Genomic DNA, 20,296 nt, shown 5'->3' on the forward strand with positions numbered 1-20,296 from the left:
CCGCATTGGGTTTGTATGGGAAGAGACTGCTGTTCTTTCTCCCGCAGAGCTGCTGGTGGATTCGAACCGACAGGCTCCACCTTAGGGATAGCAGCACAATTCCCTACAGACTACACCACCAGAGCTCCACGGTCAACTTCTGAAAAATCAGCCCTTGTAAACCCTACGGTGTGCAGCTCTGCTCTGGGACCCATGAGGCTGCCCTGAGTGGGAACCACCTGATGGTGTCTGGTTTAAGCTCCCACAGGAGGGGAGGCTGGAGGTCTTCGGAGAACAAGAGGAGGGAGCCCTGCTCCAACCCCAGGACCTTACACTGCATCCCAGGACAGAGAATGCAGGGAGCTGTACCACGTGGCCCGTGACTGACTGGGGACGGGAGACAAGATTGCTTCCTTGCATGTGGGAGATCAGGGAAGGGTTCTAGAAATAACTATAATTTGAGCTGGGCCCTGAGTGGCAGGTAGGATTTTGACAGGCAGAAATGGAAAGTGTGTGGGCATTCTGAGCAGAATGGAGAGCTCAAAGGCCATGCGAGGGAGTGTGCAGTGAAAGCCCAGTAGTCTTGCTGGAAGGATCAGGAATAATGAGGACGTTGTGGAGAAGGTTCTGAAGCAAGATATGAACACCTAAATTGGCTAGATAATAGGAAAGCTTCACATACTCTTCACTCAGTCGTGAAAAGTGCTGAGTCACCAGCAATGTGTTGAGTGAATCCACTGGTGCTCCCTGGGTGAGCAGGGCAGGGTCCCACTCTCTGACGCCAACACGGATTACGCTGAGTGATGTAGGTCTGGGCACCCCATTCCCAGTGCTGTGTTTCAGGGAGCTCATATAGGCTCTGTTTCAGGGAGAGGTGGCTACTGCCTGCTTTGGGGGGATGCCCTGGCCCTGTTACTAGGATGTGTCACAGAAAAGGGCAGTTGGCAGGGTCACTCATGAATGAGAATCCCACGAGCGTGAAACCCTCCAGCAGTGGACATGGGGAAGAAGCATCCTGATCAGGGCCTGGAATGAAAGAACAGGGAAGGAGGGCTTGGGGAAGAAGGAAGACGTAGGGTTTCCTGGCCATGGCCTGCGGCAGTCCGCGGTCACCGGCCGCGGTGGTCAGGGGACATGCGCCCCGTGCTCCTCTGGTCTTCCTGCCTGTAGTCATCCTCCTCGTCCTCCGCTCTGGCCTGCTCCTGCAGCTGCAGCTGCTCCGCTGGCTTGCTGTAGATCCTCCGGTTCCTGCAGGATGGAAGGACCAGGAGGAAGGGAATGTTTCCCACAGACCTCGTGGGAAAGGGCGGCCACCGCACCAGAGGGACAGGACACTGAGTTCTGGGCTCAATGGGGCAGGAAGGTGCCACAGACATGATTCCCTTAGAGCTGAGGCTGCCTCCTTGGGCCAACGTGTCACTGGCTCTGTAACACTCTCCACTCTGACAGCTGTTTGGGTCAAAACAGACTCATAGCTGACTCTCCAGCAGGTTTTCCGAGGTAGTAAATTTTATGGGAGGAGATGGTCTGTTTTTCCCTGCAAAGCAGCTGGTGGATTTGAACTGCATGTCTTTGCATTGGCAGCACAGCTCCTTACCACTAGGCCACCAGAGCTCCCCACCCTGGCAACAGAGAAGGAAAAACATAACCATTGGTGGCAAGACTTAGGATTGTACTATGGAAGCCCACTGCTCCTTTGTCAGCTTCATATAAAACCAAACCCACCCACTGCTGGGGAGTGCATTCAGACTCATGGCGACCCTTCAACAGGGTTCCGGGGCTGTAAATTTCAATGACAGAAGACTGCCTGTCTTTCTTCTACAGGGTAACTGGTGAATTCAAGCCTCTGACCTTTCAGTTAGCAGCTTGATACATAAGGTACGGTGACACCAGGGCTCCTTCAGCTACAGAATGGGGTGATAAAGCCAAGCCTGTCACCCAGGTGTTGTCAGTGGATGAGGCTGTGAGCACAGGTTGTCCCCAGACACTTACGGCCTCTCATCCTCCTTGTCCTCAGCTTCGCCTTTGCTTCGGCAGCAGCAGCAGTAGATGATGACACCAATGACAATGAGGGCGGCAGTGATGCCCCCCGCGATGCCCGCGTACAGGGCCACATTCATGGAGGCTGCAAAGGGACAGAGTGCTCACCTCGCCAATCTAGGCACCTGAGGGGAGGACAGAGCCTGGGACAGAAGGAAGCCAGGCCCTTCCCTCCCAGCCCTGAGCCAGACTCAGACCTCCTCGCACCCCCTACAGCTGCAGCTACAGGCTTTGGCTGCACTAATAAAAGGCTGGATTTTGGAGGGCTGGGAATTGCACTCACGATGGAGCCGCAGACAAAGACTCCAAGCTATTCAGCCTCTGCGGCTCCCTGAGTTAGCTGAAAGGGATAGGCCCCATCCCAAAAGGATGAGTTCCAGACTCCACAGCTGCTGGCTCTGGACTCCTAAAAGCCCAAAGCATCAGTCTCAAGCTCTTACTCCAAACAACTGGGCCTTCAAGGTGAGGGGAGCCATTCTGAATGAGTTACCATAGCTACCCCGTGAATGGTGGCCCTGAAGATGGCTAGCTGCCCCAATTCAGTCCCATGGGGCCTGCAGCTGACTCTTTTGGTCTTTAAAACCCATCCCTGCCCCCCAGCTACTCTTACCAGTGTGGACAGCCAAAGTGATGTTGCAGAAGTCAGACCCCACCTCATTGCTGGCGGTGCAGATGTAGTAGCCTGACATGTCAGTGGTGATGTTTTTCAGAATGAAACTCTGTCCCGTGACTGGGAAAGAAAGATAGACAGGGTGAGGGGACAAGACTGTGGCTGAGCCCAGACAGGGATCTAGGGCAGGAAGAGTAGGGGATGTGCCTCGGAGTCCCAGAGCCCGAGAGCTGAACAACAGGCACGCCCCCACAAGCCATGTAATTGACCTCACCGAGCCTCGGTTAGCTCATTTGTTAAGAGGATGACGAAACAGATTGCAAAATTATCAAAGGTAGTAAAGAGAAAGGCTTTGAATAGAGTACTGGGAACTTAACATGTTAGGTATGGGTACATCTTTTCTTATTCAAGCCTGCTGGGTAGGGGTCTTCCTGTAAAGACTGAAAAGCTCTTTTGCTATAACTATTAAGAAGGGCCCCCAAAACAACTATCAGATATCATCTCACCCCAGTCAGAATAACAAAATTTAACAGAACAGCAAGCAACAAATGCTGGCAAGGTTGTGGAGAAACTGGAACCCTTATTCACTGTTGGTGGGAATGTAAAATGGTGCAGCCACTGTGGAAGGGGGTATGGCGCTTTCTCAAAAAGTTGCAAATAGAGATACCATTTGACCCAGCAATTCCACTACTGGGAATATATCCCAAAGAGACCATAACTGACATCCAAGCAGATATATGCACACCCATGTTTATCGCAGCTCTGTTCACAATAGCAAGGAGTTGGAAACAACTCAGGTGCCCATCAACAAACAAATGGATAGAGAAGCTGTGGAATATTTGCACAATGGAATACTATGCTGCAGTGAAAAACAAGGAACTCATGTAATATTATTCAAAATGGGTGAGCCTGGAGGACATTATGCTGAGTGAAATATCTCAGTTATAAAAGGACAAATATTGCATGGTGCCACTGCTGTAAAATGGGACTGATATCAGGGTGGGGGTAAGACTAAGAAAAACTGGATAAATTGTGTATACTGCACTGAAATAGATGAGGGAGTGAATAATTTAAAAGTGATGTATGATAGGGTATTATGGTTATCACAAGAGTCCACAATTAAGGTTGCATAGTGGAATGTACTTGGGGTTTGGGGTGGTGGGAGGGGTAAAGGGAGATTGTGTACCAGGGAGGAAGTTTCTTTTACTTTTAAAAGAGAGGAGCAAACTGGGGGGTGGGGAGGGCTGGGCAGGGAGAGAAGTGCAGCAATGAATGAATGGAAATCCAAAATCTCTGTAAATGTTCATTAAAATTATTAAAAAAAAAAAAGAAGGGCCCCTGGTGGTGCCATGTGTAACATGCCAGGCTACTAATCTGTTATCCCTCAAAGGGACTTTCTATCTGGTTTCTGAAGCTGGTGGCCTAATGATACGAAACTGTGCTTGCAATCCCTAAGGCACATGGTTTGAATCCATCTGTTGCTCCACAAGAGACTGACAGGCAATCTCTTCCTGTGTGATTTACTTCCTCTGAAAACCCCTGGAGGGGCAGCCAAGGGTTGGTTCTGACTTGATGGTGCACAACACAACAACATCCTTATAGAGAGCCAGGCCATCTTTCTTCTTTGGAGCTGCTAATAAATCAATTAGCAACCTGACATGTAACACACTGCACACACGGACTCCTTACTTCATCTGGAAAACTTAAGTTACGATGTCTCCTCTGAACTCGCGTGAATGTACAGTGGTCCTCAGGAGACGCTTTCCTGATAAAACTACCGTGCTGTGGATTCCCCCACCTGGAGGAGAGCTTGATGCTCCCACATATTCATGTGCTCTGTGCTCAAAATGCTTCGTCTTGGCTCTGCTATTTTGAGAGAAGATTTAGAGACCCTTCTCTCTAACCTGGTTACCTGCAGAGACAGTCTTGCATGATTCTTGCTGCCACCAGGTGGTTGGTGTTGTGAGGTGCCTCGAAGCCCATTTTAATTCATTAAAACACAAACTCATTGCCATCAAGGTGCAACTGACTCACAGTTGGCCTTTCGCCGGGTTTCCCAGGCTGTAAGGCTCATGGGAAGAGAGTGCCCATCTTTCTCCCACACAGCCACTGCTGTACTCCGACTGCCGGGAAGGGGCGGCTTCTGGGTTAGCAGCCCAACTTCCTACAGATGACATCACCAGGGTTCCCTCGTGTGGTTACTGTCGTTTGAGCCAGAACCCACTCATAGCTGACCCTCCAGTGAGTTTCCAGAGGCAGTAAATTATATGGGAGGAGACTGCCCATCTTTCTCCTGTGGAGCAGCTGGTGGATTTGAATCTTTGGATTGGTAGTGCAACTCCTTACCACGAACCCATCAGAGCTCATAAATATATGTAGAAGAGAAAAGCATGTTTATTATAAAAATATAAGCATTACATAAAACCAACGTTGAAATTTCTGTTCACTTTAGAAAAATCTTCCTGTGCTGATGACAGCTATGAACCGGATAAGCAAGGAGCTTCTCCTCTTGAATTCTCCAAAGGGAGACAGGTGTAAAACAATGGCAATACAAGGGTGAACAGAGTTCAAGACAGAAGTGCTATTTGAGCTTATAACAAGGGAATTTAGTCTCATCCAAGAGGTCAGAGAAAGCCTCTATAAAGAAGAGAGAAAGAAATAAAAAGCATCCATAATCTCACCACCTAGAAATAATAGCACTTTGATTTGAGGTTATTTTCTTTCAGTCTTTTCACAAATGGTCTCTTTCAAATTCTTCCCTTGAAACCTAGAGCTCAGCTCTCTGAGTGCCTATTCGCGATAACATACTTTCTTTTTAACTATAATTCTATATACTTCAGTGTGTTTTCTCAAATGATACTAACATGTGACGCTAATATTTTACTAAAAGAAAGGGGGTCTATGTCTATGATCAAAAGCAGTTTTAAAATGCTACATTAAAGTTGAATGAATTGTTTAATGCCAGAACTCTCAGAGGTTTTTGGTTTTTTTTTTAAAAAAAAAACAAACACACCAGGTTTAACTAGGAGGACATCAAGGCCAACTGATATGCTACAGTCCACAAAAAACAAAGTTTTCTATCTTATTTTGGTGGTAGTGACTCGGGTCTTTTGAGCAGCTATCTAAGGTGCAACTATTGGTCTCATCTCTTCTAGAACAAAGAAGAAAGAAGAGCAAAGACACACAAAATGAACTAATAGATTACAAACTAATAGATTTACCACAAAGGACTACGAGATTATACAAACCTCAACCTCTACTATAGTGAGACCAGAAGAACTGAATGGTGCTTGGCTCCCACTGCTGAATGCTTTAAAAAGGATCACAGTAGAGGGTTCCAGACAAAGGGGGGGGGGCGTGTGGAACAAAATCTAAAATCATAAAAATGATCAAGTTTTCTAGTCTAATTGAAATTGGTGGAAACCCTGGACTACGGTCCTTTTAAGCCTGGAACAAAATTCACCTCTGACTCAACTTTCACCCACACGATAAACAGGCTCATAGGGGGAAGAGTAACAGCAACACTCACTGCTTTGAGCAACTAACAAACAAGATTATAAGGGCAGCACACCAAGGTTCATAGCAGTGTTATTCACAATTGCAAGAGTGTAGAAACTGCTCAAATGTCCAGTTGAGAAATTGTGATATAGTTACACGATGGAATACTATGCAGTGCTCAGGAACAAAGATTTCAAAATACACTGTGTAACTTGAGAGAGACTGGAAAGCATTATGCTGAGTGAACTAACTCAGTCTCAAAGGACTAATACTGCATAAGACTTGTTATGGAAATAGATTACTGTTAAAACATGTATGAAAATCCAAGGGGGGAAGGAGTGGCAGCTGAGGGGTGAGGATGGGCGGGGGGGGGGAATCATAGAGACACACAATTTGTTGGGTGATGGGAGGGGTGGGTAAACGAAATGGGAACAATCCAGCAGGGATCTGGAAAGACAGGGTAATGGTGGGTATAGTTCAATGGTCATTTATTTTATAAACCATAATGAATGGGAATAATTATATGAAAGGCAATGTGAATGAAGGATAGTGTGAAACACAATTTATATGAACTTTGTAAGCAAACCAATATAAAATTAAAACAAAAAAAGATCATCAGGGCAGTATTTGCTCAGAGAGAGCTCAGCAGATGGAAAAGGATAGGCTATAAAGGTGAATGGAAACTAGAATCACAGGGTCGAAGTGGGAAGAGTGCTGTTACAAAATGTGTTATTGTTGTTGTGTGCTGTAGCATCAGAACTAGCTCATAGCTAACCCTCTATTGGGTTTTCAGAGGCTGTGCTTTGCACAGAAGGAGATTCCCATCTTTCTCCCTTGGAGCAGTTGGTGGCTTTGAACCGCCTGTCTTTGGATTGGCAGCACAACTTTATACCCACTAGGCCACCAGAGCTCCCTGTTTGCCATGTAAGAACTGTAATTAAAGCTATAAAACAAAACCTGTATGAATAATTTAATAGAAAACCGACTGCTAAGTTTCCACTAAAGGCATAATAAAATCAAATCTACTTAATTTTATTTTTCCCCCCTTATTCTCCCAGTCATGTATTCATTCAGTAAATGTGTGTTATGAAGCATCTATTCTGTGCCGGTTGCTGGGGGAAGGATTTGGGCTGAGGCGAGCTTCCTGGAATCGCTGGCCTGGCCCATGTGTTCCTTCAACATGTTTACTAGCCAGTCACACGCTTGGCCCTCAGCTTCCCACTCTTCCCATGTTCTCTCTCTGCTCCATGAGTGGATATTGAAGTCCTGTGTCTGCCCAAAAGCAAGCCAATTAAATGGTAAAATAACTCATCACACCTCAATTAACAGGATTGATGGAAAGTGCACTAAATGAATCATGACATATGTCTTTGACTTTTATTACTTTGAAATTGGTCTTTTGTAACTTGACTGATGACTTCTAAGCTTGATGTTAATATTAATGCACCCACCGGGGGATTTTAATTTGCTAGTGGACAATGAGAATCTTCAAGAAAGGCTTTTGGTATTAGTGACTTAGTTTTCTAAACCAACTGGACCACAAAAATCTTAATTTTTAACCATTTTAAAGCTGTGTTTTGAAGGAGTGCACTTTGGGAAATGTTCCTTTACTTCTCCAAGGGAGCTATAGATCTTAGCAGAGTCTCATTACTTTAGAATATGAATTCCATTTCATTAGTTTTCTGGACTTCCTGTGTGGTGCAAATGGATAACTCAAATAGACTGGTAACTAAGACGGTGTAGCTTCTGGTCCATTTAGAAGAGAAGTGCCTTGGAAGGAAGTCCTGGAGATCTACCTCTGAAAAACCAGTCATGAAAACCCAGTGGAACACAGCTCTACTGTGACACACACTGGGGTTGCCAGGAGTTGCTGTCAACTTAATGGTAATTGGTTTTATTAGGATTATACTTTGCAGATACATCCAGGGCATTGTCAGATACCCAAGTTCAGATGCAGCTCTGCATCATGTTCAGGGAGGGATCAGCCAACGCTAGGAGCTGCTGTGAGATGAACCAACAATTATGGTGGGCCCCAGCATCTCGTTCCATTCTGAGCTGCAATTCCTGTGAGTTCCATTTCCATCACACCTTTTCTAAGTTCAAGTTTCTGAAATCAGTCTGAAACTAACGTTACCGTTGCAGTGGCGACACCTTGTGGTCAAGGAGGGGAACACACTAGACAGTTGACTTCCCACTCTGCTCCAGCTGGGGGGGCGGGGGGGGGGGAGATTTGCCCTCCAGGAAGGAAAGCTTTTCCTCTCCCCAAGAGGACACGTGTCAAATTAAGAAACTTACACTTTGTTGTCCTCTGCCCGAATGCCATGGCTCCTCAGTAAGCTTGAGTTGCCACCTCTTACCCAAACCCTCAAGATCCTTTCTAGCTGCTTGAGTGTGTCATTCAGAACCTAGTTACTCCTTCTAAATCTACCATCCCCATCAAGGATTCCAGTCCCCAGAATTGCCTCTTCCAGCTTCTCCAATATCCAAATCCCTACTTTTCAGTGCAAGAAACTCAGACATTTACTTTACAGACAATCATGCACGGTATCTCACATTGTCCTTTTTGCAGACTTCAGGAAGGTGGTACAGATATGGTGTTGTTATGTGCTGTTGAGTCACTTATGACTCATAGTGACCCTATGTATAAGAGCGCTAAATCCTGCTCTATCCTGTGCAAACCTTATTGTCTCTGACACACCTACCCCCATTGCTCCAGTGACTGAATCAACCCATCTCATGGAGAGCCTTCCTCTCCTGTGCTGTCCCTCCACCATTCCAAGCATGATGTCCCTGTCCAAGGACTGGTCCCTCCTTATAACATATCCAAAATATGTCAGATGAAGCTTCCTTGCCTACAAGGATGAGCCTGGCTTCACTCTCTTTTTGAATCTGTTTGTTCTCCTGGCAGTCCATGGTATATTCAGTACTCTTCTCCAGCACCACAACTCAAAGGCATCAATTCTCTATCATCCCTAGTCATTGTCCAGCTCTCTAATGCACAGCCAGAAATTATGAAGACTATGGCCTGGACCAGGCACACCTTAGTCTCCAGATTAACATCATTGCTCTTCAGTATTCTAGATAGGTCCCTGACAGCGACTTTCCCAGTGCAATTTGTCTCTTGATATCCTGGCTGCTGGTACCAAGAGTGTTGTTTGTGGAGCCAAGCAAATGACAACTGTCAAAATCTCTTCACCATCCATAATGATGCTGCCAATTAGCCCAGTGGTGAGAATCTTTGTTTTCTTGATGCTGAGCTTCAGTCCATATAGGAGGCTGTAGTCCTTGATCTTCTGCAGCAAGTGCTTCAGGTCCTCCTCAGTTTCAGCAAGCAGGGTTGTGTCATCTGCATAATGCAGGTACAGGTATACCTCTGACATATTCTGAGTTCCACTCCAGACCACTATATTAAAGGGACTAACCCAACAAAGCTGATGCTCCAATCAATCCAGTACTCAAAAAAGAGAGCTCCATGCATTTATCCTCCCAGTGTATGGAAAAGCTATATTTACATTGTACCGTAACCTATTAAAGGCACTCTAGTGGCCCAGTCTATAGGAGGTTTCGCTGCTGAGCCCTGTGGCACTTTGAATCCATGAGCAGTTGTGTGGGAGAAAGATGGACTCCTATCTTGCAAGTTACAACCTTGGAAACCTTCTAAAGGGTCACCTTTGAATTAGACCCACAGAATGACAAAGAGCGAGTGAGTATAGTTTATTACATATACAATACATAGATTAGGAAAACTTTGGAAAGAATTGAGAATCATCAAAATGTGACCCTAGACATGAAGTGAGCATGTCATCTCTTGAAAATGGTGCAAATAGACTTGTTAGATGCAGGATTGCCACAAATCTTCAGCTTGTTTAAAAAAAAAGGAATGTTTACAAAGCATAATCACCCAAGGTATGTCTATACTATCTCCCACTTTTATGGAGATGAATACTAAGGGTCAGAGAGGCCCAGTGGTTTACAGCTAGCAAGAAGAGAAGCCGACTCAGCCTTCAGTCTAAGGGATTCCAGCTTCTCTGTTCTTTTTTGCTACTACTTTGCGTCACCTTTAAGGAACAAATCTCTAGTGGGGGGAATTCCATCTCCAAAATGCAGGAGGCTGGAAGGAAACGTCCTCTGCAAACCATTCACCATGGACTGAAATGTAAAAAATCAGAAGTTGGTGGGGACTGACACAAAGAGGAAAACTCCTTGGAAATATCTCAGCCACAAAAGGACAAATACTGCATGGTGCCACTGTTGTAAAATGGCACGGATATAGGAGTTGGGGGTGGGGAGACTGAGAAAGATGGGATAAATAATGTATACTACATTGAAACAGGTGAGGGAGAGAACTGTTTAAAAGGTATAGGTGATTAGGTATTATTGTCATGACAGGAGTCCAGAACAAAGGCTGAATAGTGGAGTGGACCTGGGGGGAGGGATTGTATAACAATGAAAGAATTTTTCTTTTACTTTTCAAAGAGAAGAACAAACTGGAGAGGAAGGGTGGGCAGGAAGAAAAGTGCAACACTGAAGGAAATCCAAAATATCTGTAAATTTTCATTAAAATTAATAATAATAATTTTTAAAAAGGAAGAAAAGTCCTCTAGGGCTCTGTGAAGCAGGCTGGAGCTGGGAGGCTTCAAGAAATTACCCTATGTGCTGAATAGTTGTGTAAATCACTAACTTGGAAGGGACTGAAGAGCACTATGTTAAGTGAACTAACTCAGTCCCATAAGGACAAATACTGTGTAAATGACCATAACTGTAGAATGAATATGAGGCTCCAAGGGGGAAGGAATAAGGGGGTGAGGATGGGCGTTAAGGGGGTTAATCATAGGGTGGCACAAGTTGATGGGGAAAGCTGTTAAGAAAATGGGAAAGATCCAGTGTAAAAACAATGTATACAATCTTTGTAAATAAACCAGTACATAATAAAAATTTACCAAAAGAAAGAGAGAGACAGACACTTTAACCTGGGCCCCTTCAGGTACATTTTTCCCCCCTGCCACCCTCAGGTCCCAATTCTGATCCTGAGCAAACTTGAGGCAACTTTTCCAAAGAAAAGAAATAAATTTCCCTTTTAAATTACTTTTGGATCCTCAGAGAATCCCTCTAGGGTTACTGAAGAACTAAGTCTTGGCTTCTAGCAGCCAGAGAAATATTTACTGGTAGAGTCAAGCTTGTTGTACCTAAGATGTCTGTCTGTGTTTACCTGCTGGAAAGCCCCTCTGAAGGTGCCCACAACTTAGAAAATAAAGGCCGATCTCCCTAAACTGAAGCACAGGCTCCACATGATCTCTGCTGCTCTTACCTAATGAGTCATGGTCATTCCTGCGTAGTCACCTCGCCTTCAGACCCATTCCATACCCCTAGTTCTCATGCTGTTCTTCACATATCCTGTAGGAGGCGCTCCGAGAAAGCGAATCATACCTAGCATTCGGGTGCTCATCATCTACCACTCATCTCACAGCTTTTGTATATACTTTTATTTAACTCTCGCAACAATAACAACAAGCAAACAGTCCTATGAAATAAATAACAACATTATGCCTATTTTATAGACGCAGAAACCAAGGCACAGAGGGATTATGTGCCATAGTCACACAGCTAACAAAGGGCAGAGCCAGAACTGAAGCCTAGACCATGCCTGCAACCACCACGTTATACGGCTAGCTCCGCTGTCTCCTATTCTGAGAAACCTCGTAAGCATCCACTCTATGTTCCAGTATCATTAGGTATAAAAACCATCATCGCATTTGTTGCCTTGCAACCTTTGAGTCCCTGGATATACACTTTGCTGGAAAGGAGGTCAGTTACTATCAGTATCCACAGCAGATCTCTGTGATCATCTCTGGGTGGGCCACAGAGCTGAAGGACAAGCCCCCAGGTGAGTTCAACTCCAGACGTCCGCAGTGAAAATCTACAACCAGAAATATGTAGGCAAAACAGGACGCTCCTTGAGATCCAGCATTCAACTTCTCTTTTACATCAGACATGTCGATCCTATTCATGTTTTTTTGTGGTTGTTGTTTTTGGTTTGGTTTTTTTTTTGTTTGTTTGTTTGTTTGTTTTTTTTTCATTTTTGAGAAGTCTTTGTTTCTCCAGCCAAACATCTGAAAGGCGGAGTGACCAAGTTCATCACGGTTGACTGACTCTCCGTCTGCAGGCTGTTCACACTGCGGGGTGTGCTTAGCCATCACCAAGAGTTCCCAGCCCCCTCTACTGCCGCCCCTCCTTCCCGACTCACCTTGAGTTCCTTCACCTCTACTCCCACCCCGCCCCCATCTTGAGCTCCAACTTCCTGGAACAGACACCCACTAGCTCCACCATTGACCGCCTGCTTCCTTCAGCCCACACAGCACCAAAAGTCCTCCAGACGTTCAATCTGATGAGGACCTCCCAACCTTTTGTCTTTCTGGGTCTTCGGGGGCACTGATACAGCTGGCAGTCAGTGGGATCCAAGGTCCAGGGGTTCCACAAGGCATTCCACACCAGTGGGCCCCATGGTAGGAGATTTCTCTCTTTTCTCTCTTTTCCCTTTCTTCCCCTCCCCTCCCCTCCCCTCTCCTCTCCCTTCTCTCTCTCTTCCCGCGGTCTCCACTTTGCTTCCTGATCAAGCTACCTGGTACAAAACCAATCTCCTTACAACTACGGCTGAATCTACCATCCCTTTCTTGAGAACTCCAGCAGCTGTGAAAGTTCGTTTGGGTGTGGCCTTACAGAGGTGGCATGTTTTGGAGCAGTGGTGTCAGCAGAGTCTGAGATGGACTGTCCTGGGCACAGAGTAGGAATAGGAGATCTCTTGCATACAATGCCTTGCACACAATAATTAGCAATACCTGCTTATTCAAGAGAATTAAGTTATAGGGAATAAAGGAAGCAACAGTTAAGATTTACTACGTGCCCCCTATTACCATGTACTGTGTTAAGGGTTTTACATGAATAATTTTTACTTCTCACAATGTAAGAGGTGAGTGGTATCATCATCATCAATCCCCTGATACAAACGAGGAAAACCATCCTTCTCAGAAAGATACTCAAGGGTATGTCAGCGGCTGCCAGGGAGTGGAGGATATTCCGCCTTCCAGTGGACTCATTACCTGGTTGGGCCAGGTGCCTCTCCTGGTTAAGGATGTCATAACTCTTCCAGCTGTACTGAGGCGCGGGCGAGCCCTCCTCTGATCGGCAGGTCAGCTCAATGTTGCTTCCAATCACAGTCTCTCCCGTGATGCCACACACCGGCTTGGACGGTATCACTGGGTGGAGGGACCAAAGAGAAGGCATGAGTTTGTTGAGTCTTGGGACAGCCACCTCTGTAAATACAGAGTGTTAGAGTAATTCTTAGCTTAATGGCAAGATGTAAAGCATTGATTCACCCGCCGAACAGCCCTAGGGCCCATCACCATGGCAGACAGTGGGCATGTGCAAGAAAGCACCTTGGGTTGGCAACTAGCTTTACAAGGTCTCCTTAAAGCTGGGAAAACACAAGACCCTTATACAGATGGGAAGACTGAGGCCCAGAGAAGAGCTTCCTCAGTGCTAGTTCTTGTCATCAGCCTCTATCAACTCTGCCTGCCAGGGACTTATATCTGCCATCACTGGTAAACCCTTCTATTCCTCTGGGCCTCAGTGATTCCGTGTGTAGAATTAGGGGCCAACGGGCTGCTTTTGTAAAGGTGCAGATGGTATGTTAGACTTCGTGGAGCACATGTGATTCTGTGGCAGAAATAGTTTGGGTTTTCTGGTGGGTATTTTGGGTGGGGTTTTTTTTTCTGTTTTTTAAAGCTAACCCTTTGGAAATGGAAGAACAATTCTTGGCTCACAAACTCAAACTCATTGTTGAGCCAGAACCTACTCATTTTTGAGGTTATAGATTGCCTGAGATTGTCCATCTTTATCCTGTAGGGCAGGTGATAGATTCAAAGTGCACCAGAGAGGCCCCCACCTTTGGATTACTATCTCACTTCCCTATGGACACCACCACCAGAGCGCCAAGCCATGCAAATCAGACTATGAGCTAGATTTGACTGTGATTTGCCTACACTTTGGCTGAATGACACCTTCTTGTTGGGTGCTATCAAGCTAATCAATACACATAACTACTCCATCTATCTGAGTTGAACTGGCTGGAGCATAGAGTTTCCTATGCTCTAATCTAGTGAATGACCACAGCTGTCTCCTGTAGAGTAGCTGTTGTGTTCAAATCATCACACTTTCCAGTTAGCCATCAAAGAGTTTAACCATGGTGTTCCCTAGGGCTCTTCATGGTGAAAATGAAACAAAGCACAACCAAACCCCCTTGACTGCTGCTGTGAAATCAAATTCTCAGAGTGAACCCATAGCACAGAATAAAACTGTCCCGTCAGGTGTCCAAGACTGTAAATCGTTACATACACAGACTGTAAACAGCACATTTCCAGGTGCCTTAAAGTGTACATTTCCAGGTGCCTTAAAGTGTATAAACCTGTCAAGGAGTCAACAAGACTGCAAAATTCAGAGGAACATATGTGTCCCCCTAATCCTACCTCCATGTGCAGAGGAATAAATGTGCCCCACGTAATTTTGCTCCCAGAATCCAGAAGAATAAGTATGCTCTACATAATTCTACTCCCAGAGCCCAGAGAAACATAAGTGTTCTATGTAATAGGTTCCAAAATCCTTACAGTGTAACACCATTTTAGAAATGCTTCTTAATGCGGCATGTTTTCAGTGAATTAAAATACACATTATGAACAACAAAAAGCAAAGCAGAAAATAAATGGGTCATAAAAGAGCTTTAATAGGAGGTGAATCCTTTGTTCAATCACTTGTCTGTGAGCCCATCATGCTGTGGAAGCCTGCATGTTGCTGTGATATTAGAAGCTATGCCTCTAATATTTCAAATACCAGAAGGATTGCTCATGATGGGCAGGTTTCAGTGAAACCACAGACTAAGAAAGACTAGGAAGAAAGATCTGGCAAACTACTTGTGAAAACGAGGTCTGAGAGCCTGATGCATCACAAGAACATTCTTTGACTTGCTGGCCTTAGACAATTCATCAGGAGATCATCATGTCTGACGAAGCAGAGGGCAAAGAAGACCCTTGAGGAAATGGATTGGCACAGGCACCAAAACAATGGACTAAAATATGCTGGCAACTACGAAGAGCATGCTGGACTGGGAAAAATACTTTTCTGTTGTGCGTATGGTCACATGAGACCCAGCAAACTTGGGGCATCCATCTCTTTCTCTTTTCCCTCCTCCCCTCTCCTCCCCTCCCCTCCCTTCCTTTCCCCTCCTCTCCCCTCCCCTCTTCTCCCTTCCCTTCCTCTCCCCTCCCCCCTTCTCCCTTCCCCTCCTCTCCCCTCCCTCCCTTTCCTTCCCCTCCCCTCCCTCTCCTTTTCCCCCTCCCCTCCCCTCCCCTTCCCTCTCCCTCTCCCTCTCCTTCTCCCTCTCCCCGTGTCTTCATCCTATCTTTAGGAGCTGGCCTCCACTAGAAACTCAACTCAAACTCATTGCTGTAGGGTCAGAATGGACTCATAACTGACCCTCCAGCAGCGTCAGAGGCTGTAATTCGCCCAAGAGAAGACTGTCTCATCTTTCTCCCTCCAGCTTTTAGGGGATTCAAACCAGAGAAGCACGGATTTTGGATAAGTAGCACAACTCCCTACAGACTACAGCAACAGAGCTCCTCAAAATGCACACAGCACCGGAGACATTTCATAGCAACACAAAATGTGTGCTGTGTGTGACTAATAGGAAGAACTTCCCATGAACAACTTTCTCCGGGGCACAAGACAAGGGAAGTAAAATAACTGTGAGGTCGGGGAGGAAAAAAACAAAAAAAAAGAAGCATGAAAAGGCAAAATCGAACAAACAGAACCCAAAGTAATTGTTGTGGAGTCAGAACTGACTCATAACTGATCCTCTAGCGGGTTTCTGGGTCTGTAAATTATACGGGAGGAGACTGTCCCATCTTTACCCACAGAGTAGCTGGTGGATTGGAACGGCCGCAGCACAACTCCTTAGGCACTATATGCCTCCAGAGCTGTCTCTGAAAGTGCAAGCTAAACATGTTCTAAAACTGTCACATCTTTACTGTCAATGCACTCCACAGGTAGGAGGAAGAATAATGGTAAACAAAAGACCAACTCCCTCTCAAGGAGACTCCTGTGAACTTGACTGCCCCGCTTAGGGAGGAAAGTGTCAGGTTCACAGGCTTGCAGATTCTCTACCTCATCCTAGCCATCCACCGACCTCATCCAATCCAGCTCCTTCGTGGAAAGTCGCTCTCTTTTTTTCTCCCCTCTGCCCGCCCCCGATCAAAACCAGCTTGGACTCTCATTCAGACAGGTAGGTAATTCACAGAGTGCCTTCAGGACTGTAAGGCCTCTGGGGCCTCACAGAGTCTCTGATTTTCAGGGGCTTGCTGCAGCATCTATCTTCCTTGAGTGCTGGGCCCTGGCGCCCAGAGAGATGCACGAGTGAACGCGCAGCCTGTGACTCCCTCTCGTTACACCAGGGGGCGCCAGAGGCCGGAAAGCCGACCCATCCTCCCGTCCGTGCTGGGGATCCCTGATCTACCTGGTGGATCCGCTTCACCACCCAGGGCGCGGGCTCGGCGAGGCAGGGACTGCGGGGCTGCCTCTTATCTGGAAACTAACTGCGCACCCTGTTTAACTGGGTGGTGGTTGTTGCTGCTGCTTTCTTTTCTTTTTTTTAAAATTTTATACTACTTCATTTATAAAACTCCAATACATTGTTTTCAAGAACAGATTCTTTCAATTTCCCTCTCCCCCATCAAATTTTACAACCCCATGATTAATAACCCCTTCCCCCTGCACATCCTCACCCCTCTGCTTCCACACTCTCCCACCCCCCCTTGGATCCTTAAATTCATTTTACAATATTAGTTTTATACAATATTTATCCTTGTGGGACTGAGTTAGTTCACTCAGCATAATGCTCTCCAGTCCCTTCCAAACTAGCTAATAATTTACAAAATCATTGCTCCTGCGTGCTGCATAGTATTCCTTTGTGAGAATGTACCATAATCTCTCAAACCATTCGTTTGCTGCTGCTTCTTTTAAAGGTAGGAATTCTGGTGCCCTGCTGGCAAGAAGCTGCACTGCAATGCCGAAGGCACATGGTTCAAACCGCACCAGCTGCTCTGCAGGTGAGGGATGGGCAATCTCCTCCAGAGCAATCAATTGACTGAAAACCTGCCAGAGGGTCAGCTATGCGTCGGTTCTGATTAGACGGTACAAAACAACCACAACCACAACATGGAGTATAGTACAATTCATAGAGACCTTTTGAACAGCCGACCTGAACCCTGTCCTATCCTGAAATCACTCCTCAGCATTCTGGAGAGGTCCCAGAAAGCAGACTTGCTCGATGCAATACGGTCCTGATTTCCTGACTGCTGGTACGAAGGGTGCTGATTGTTGATCCAAGGACGATGAAATCATTGACAGTTTTCAATCCTTCCTCCATCTATCACAATGTAGTTGCTTAGTGGTAAGGAACTGCACTGCCGACCCAAAGGCTTGAGGTTCGAATCTCCTAGCTGCTTCACAAAAGAAAGATAGTCAACTCTCCAGCGATTTATTACCTCTAGGGGTCAGCTAACTGGTTCTGACTAGAGGACACAGCAACAACCCCACCACCCAACTCGACGGAGCAGGCCCCGTATAACTGAAACCAATCTGCTTTAAAATAGCAGAAAAAACCTCAAGAAATGTATAAATAATTTATTCTATTTTAAAAATATTTTTTAAATCAAAGATTTTAAAAACAGCTAGGAGATATCATCTCACCCCAGTCAGAATAGCAAAATTTAACAGAACAGGAAGCAACAAATGCTGGCGAGGTTGTGGAGAAACTGGAACCCTTATTCACTGTTGGTGGGAGTGTAAAATGGTGCGACCATTGTGGAAGGCAGTATGGTGCTTTCTCAAAAAGCTGCAAATAGAAATACCATTTGACCCAGCAATCCCCTACTGGGAATTTACCCTAAAGAAACCATAACCGCCACCCAAGCTGATATATGCACACCCATATTTATTGTGGCTTTGTTCGCAATAGCAAAGAGCCAGAAACAGCCCAAGTACCCATCAACAAATGAATGGATAGAGAAGCTGTGGTATATTCACACAACGAATACTATGCAGCATTGAGAACCAATGAGCTCATGAAATATTATGCAAAATAGATGACCCTGGAGGACATTATGCTTAGTGAACTATCTCAGTCACAAAAGGACACATATTGCATAGGACCACTGTTGTAAAACGGGACTGACATTGGGGTTGAGGGAAGACAGAGAAGGAGGGGAGGAATGGTGTATACTGCATTGAAACAGATGAGGAAGAGGACTGTTTAAAAGGGATATATGATTGGGTATTATTGCCATGACAGGAGTCCAGAATGAAGGCTGCATAGTAGAGTGAACTTGTGGGGAGAGATTACACAACAATGAAAGAGTTCTTTTACTTTTCAAGGAGAAGAGTGAATTGAGGAAGTGGGCAGGGAGAAAAGTGCAAAAATGAATGACTGGAAACCCTAAGTCTCTGTAAACTTTCATTAAAATGAATTTAAAAATTAAAGATTTTTACTGGATTTCTTAACTTATAGTGCAAATTTTTCTTTCTGGTTTCCTCAAATTCCGTAATCTTAAGACTAAGCTTACATTTCTCATTCACCCAGTTAACAAGAGTTTAATTCAGAGATACTGAAAGTAGAAGGAGGAAGGGGGCTTTCATTTAGACAACTCCCTGCCTCCTTCCCCTCAACCAAATAAAATGCATTGCTAGAAGAAAATGAGATGTATTTAAGGGGTGCTTGGATTAAGGGATGCAGAATTAGCCCCAGAAAGGCCTGAGGGGGCTGGGGGAAAAGTCACAGGGCAAACTGACCAATACCAAAAGAGAAGACACGAGATGAAAATGCCTGGTACTATCTCTTATTCCAAGAGTACACTGCCAACACGAAGGCTTGTGGTTCAAATCCATGGAAGAGAAATGGGCAATCTCCTCCCGTTCAATTTTCTGTCTCTGAAGAGCCGCTGGAGGGTAGTCTATGAGTTGTTTCTCACTCCAGAGCACATAACAACAATGCAAGTAAAAAGGAAATGAAATGCACACACCCACACACAAACATGTCATAACAGTATAAAAATTTTAACCGGAAACAGCAAAATGCCCAGGACTAGGGACGTCTGCATCCACTTGAAAGGGACACAGCTTGAAGAAAAGAGAAAGAAGTGATCAGACAGCTCCCAAATCCCACCCGAGTGGAGCTGAAAGGGTGGAGTTGGTTAGAGGACTAACAGGCTTGTTTGTGAAATAAATATGTACATAGAAGCTGATAGAAAATGTGGAGAAATGTAAAACATAGTAAGAATAATATAGGTGAATGCTTTTCTAGTTTCCTCTAATCTATCTTTCAATTAGTACTTTTTTAAAAGGCAAGGAAATACCAAACAGCTATTTGCTTGAGTTTGGACTTCTTGCTGTTATGTGGCATCAAGTCGACTATGATTCATTGCAACCCTATGAATAATAATGGCTCTGAACCCTGCTCTATCCGGAGCCAATCTCACCATCTCTGACACACCTACCCTCATTACCACAGTCACTGTGTCAATCCATCTCATCCAGGGTCTTCCTCTCCTGCACTGTCCCTCCACCCTTCCAAGAATAATGTACCTCTCCAAAGACTGGCCCCTCGTGGCAACATGCCCAAAGTATGTGAGACTGAGCTTCACAATCTATACCTCCAAGGAGTAGCCTGGTTTCACCCTCTCCAGGACAGACCTGAAGGTGCTATAATGCAAGAATGCATGGGACAAGCTGAATTAGTCTCCACTCAACCTTTTGTAAGGAGCTCTGGGATGTAGGGCATAGATGGTGCTGCTAATCAAAAGGTTACGTGGCTCTGGGGGTTCAAACCCACCAGCAGCTCTACCTGGGGCAGCAGAGTAGAGGAGGGGATGGAGAAAGGGGAGAACGTTTGCTACCTCGGAGCTGGTTTATGGTTTTAAGTTTGAGTTTCTTTGAGTTAATCATCCATGCATGAGATTTCCTGACAGAGGGACTCCCTTCTCACAGATACGTGGACCCCCGGGTTCAATGGAATAGAGAAGATAAAAATTAGTTAACACTTCAGTCCTGCTTGTCTCTACCTAGATT

The 20,296-nt window shown here is 45.5% G+C and overlaps 1 protein-coding gene across 1 annotated transcript in view; it reads right to left on the minus strand.

Annotated features, from left to right (window-relative positions):
- Positions 1-1,088: 1,088 nt before the first annotated feature.
- GPA33 (glycoprotein A33 (transmembrane)) overlaps positions 1,089-20,296 on the minus strand; it is a 90,996-nt gene continuing 71,788 nt past the window's right edge. The window contains exons 7-10 of the mRNA XM_006887444.1: positions 13,225-13,380; positions 2,630-2,749; positions 1,972-2,104; positions 1,089-1,227 (exon numbers count right to left, since the gene is read on the minus strand). Of these exons, the coding sequence (XP_006887506.1) occupies positions 1,089-1,227; positions 1,972-2,104; positions 2,630-2,749; positions 13,225-13,380 (548 nt within the window). The remainder of the gene's footprint in view (positions 1,228-1,971; positions 2,105-2,629; positions 2,750-13,224; positions 13,381-20,296) is intronic.

Source organism: Elephantulus edwardii, unplaced genomic scaffold (assembly GCF_000299155.1).
Source record: "Elephantulus edwardii isolate Elephantulus edwardi_28Jun2011 unplaced genomic scaffold, EleEdw1.0 scaffold00057, whole genome shotgun sequence".
In the NCBI taxonomy this organism is placed as follows: Eukaryota; Metazoa; Chordata; class Mammalia; order Macroscelidea; family Macroscelididae; genus Elephantulus; species Elephantulus edwardii.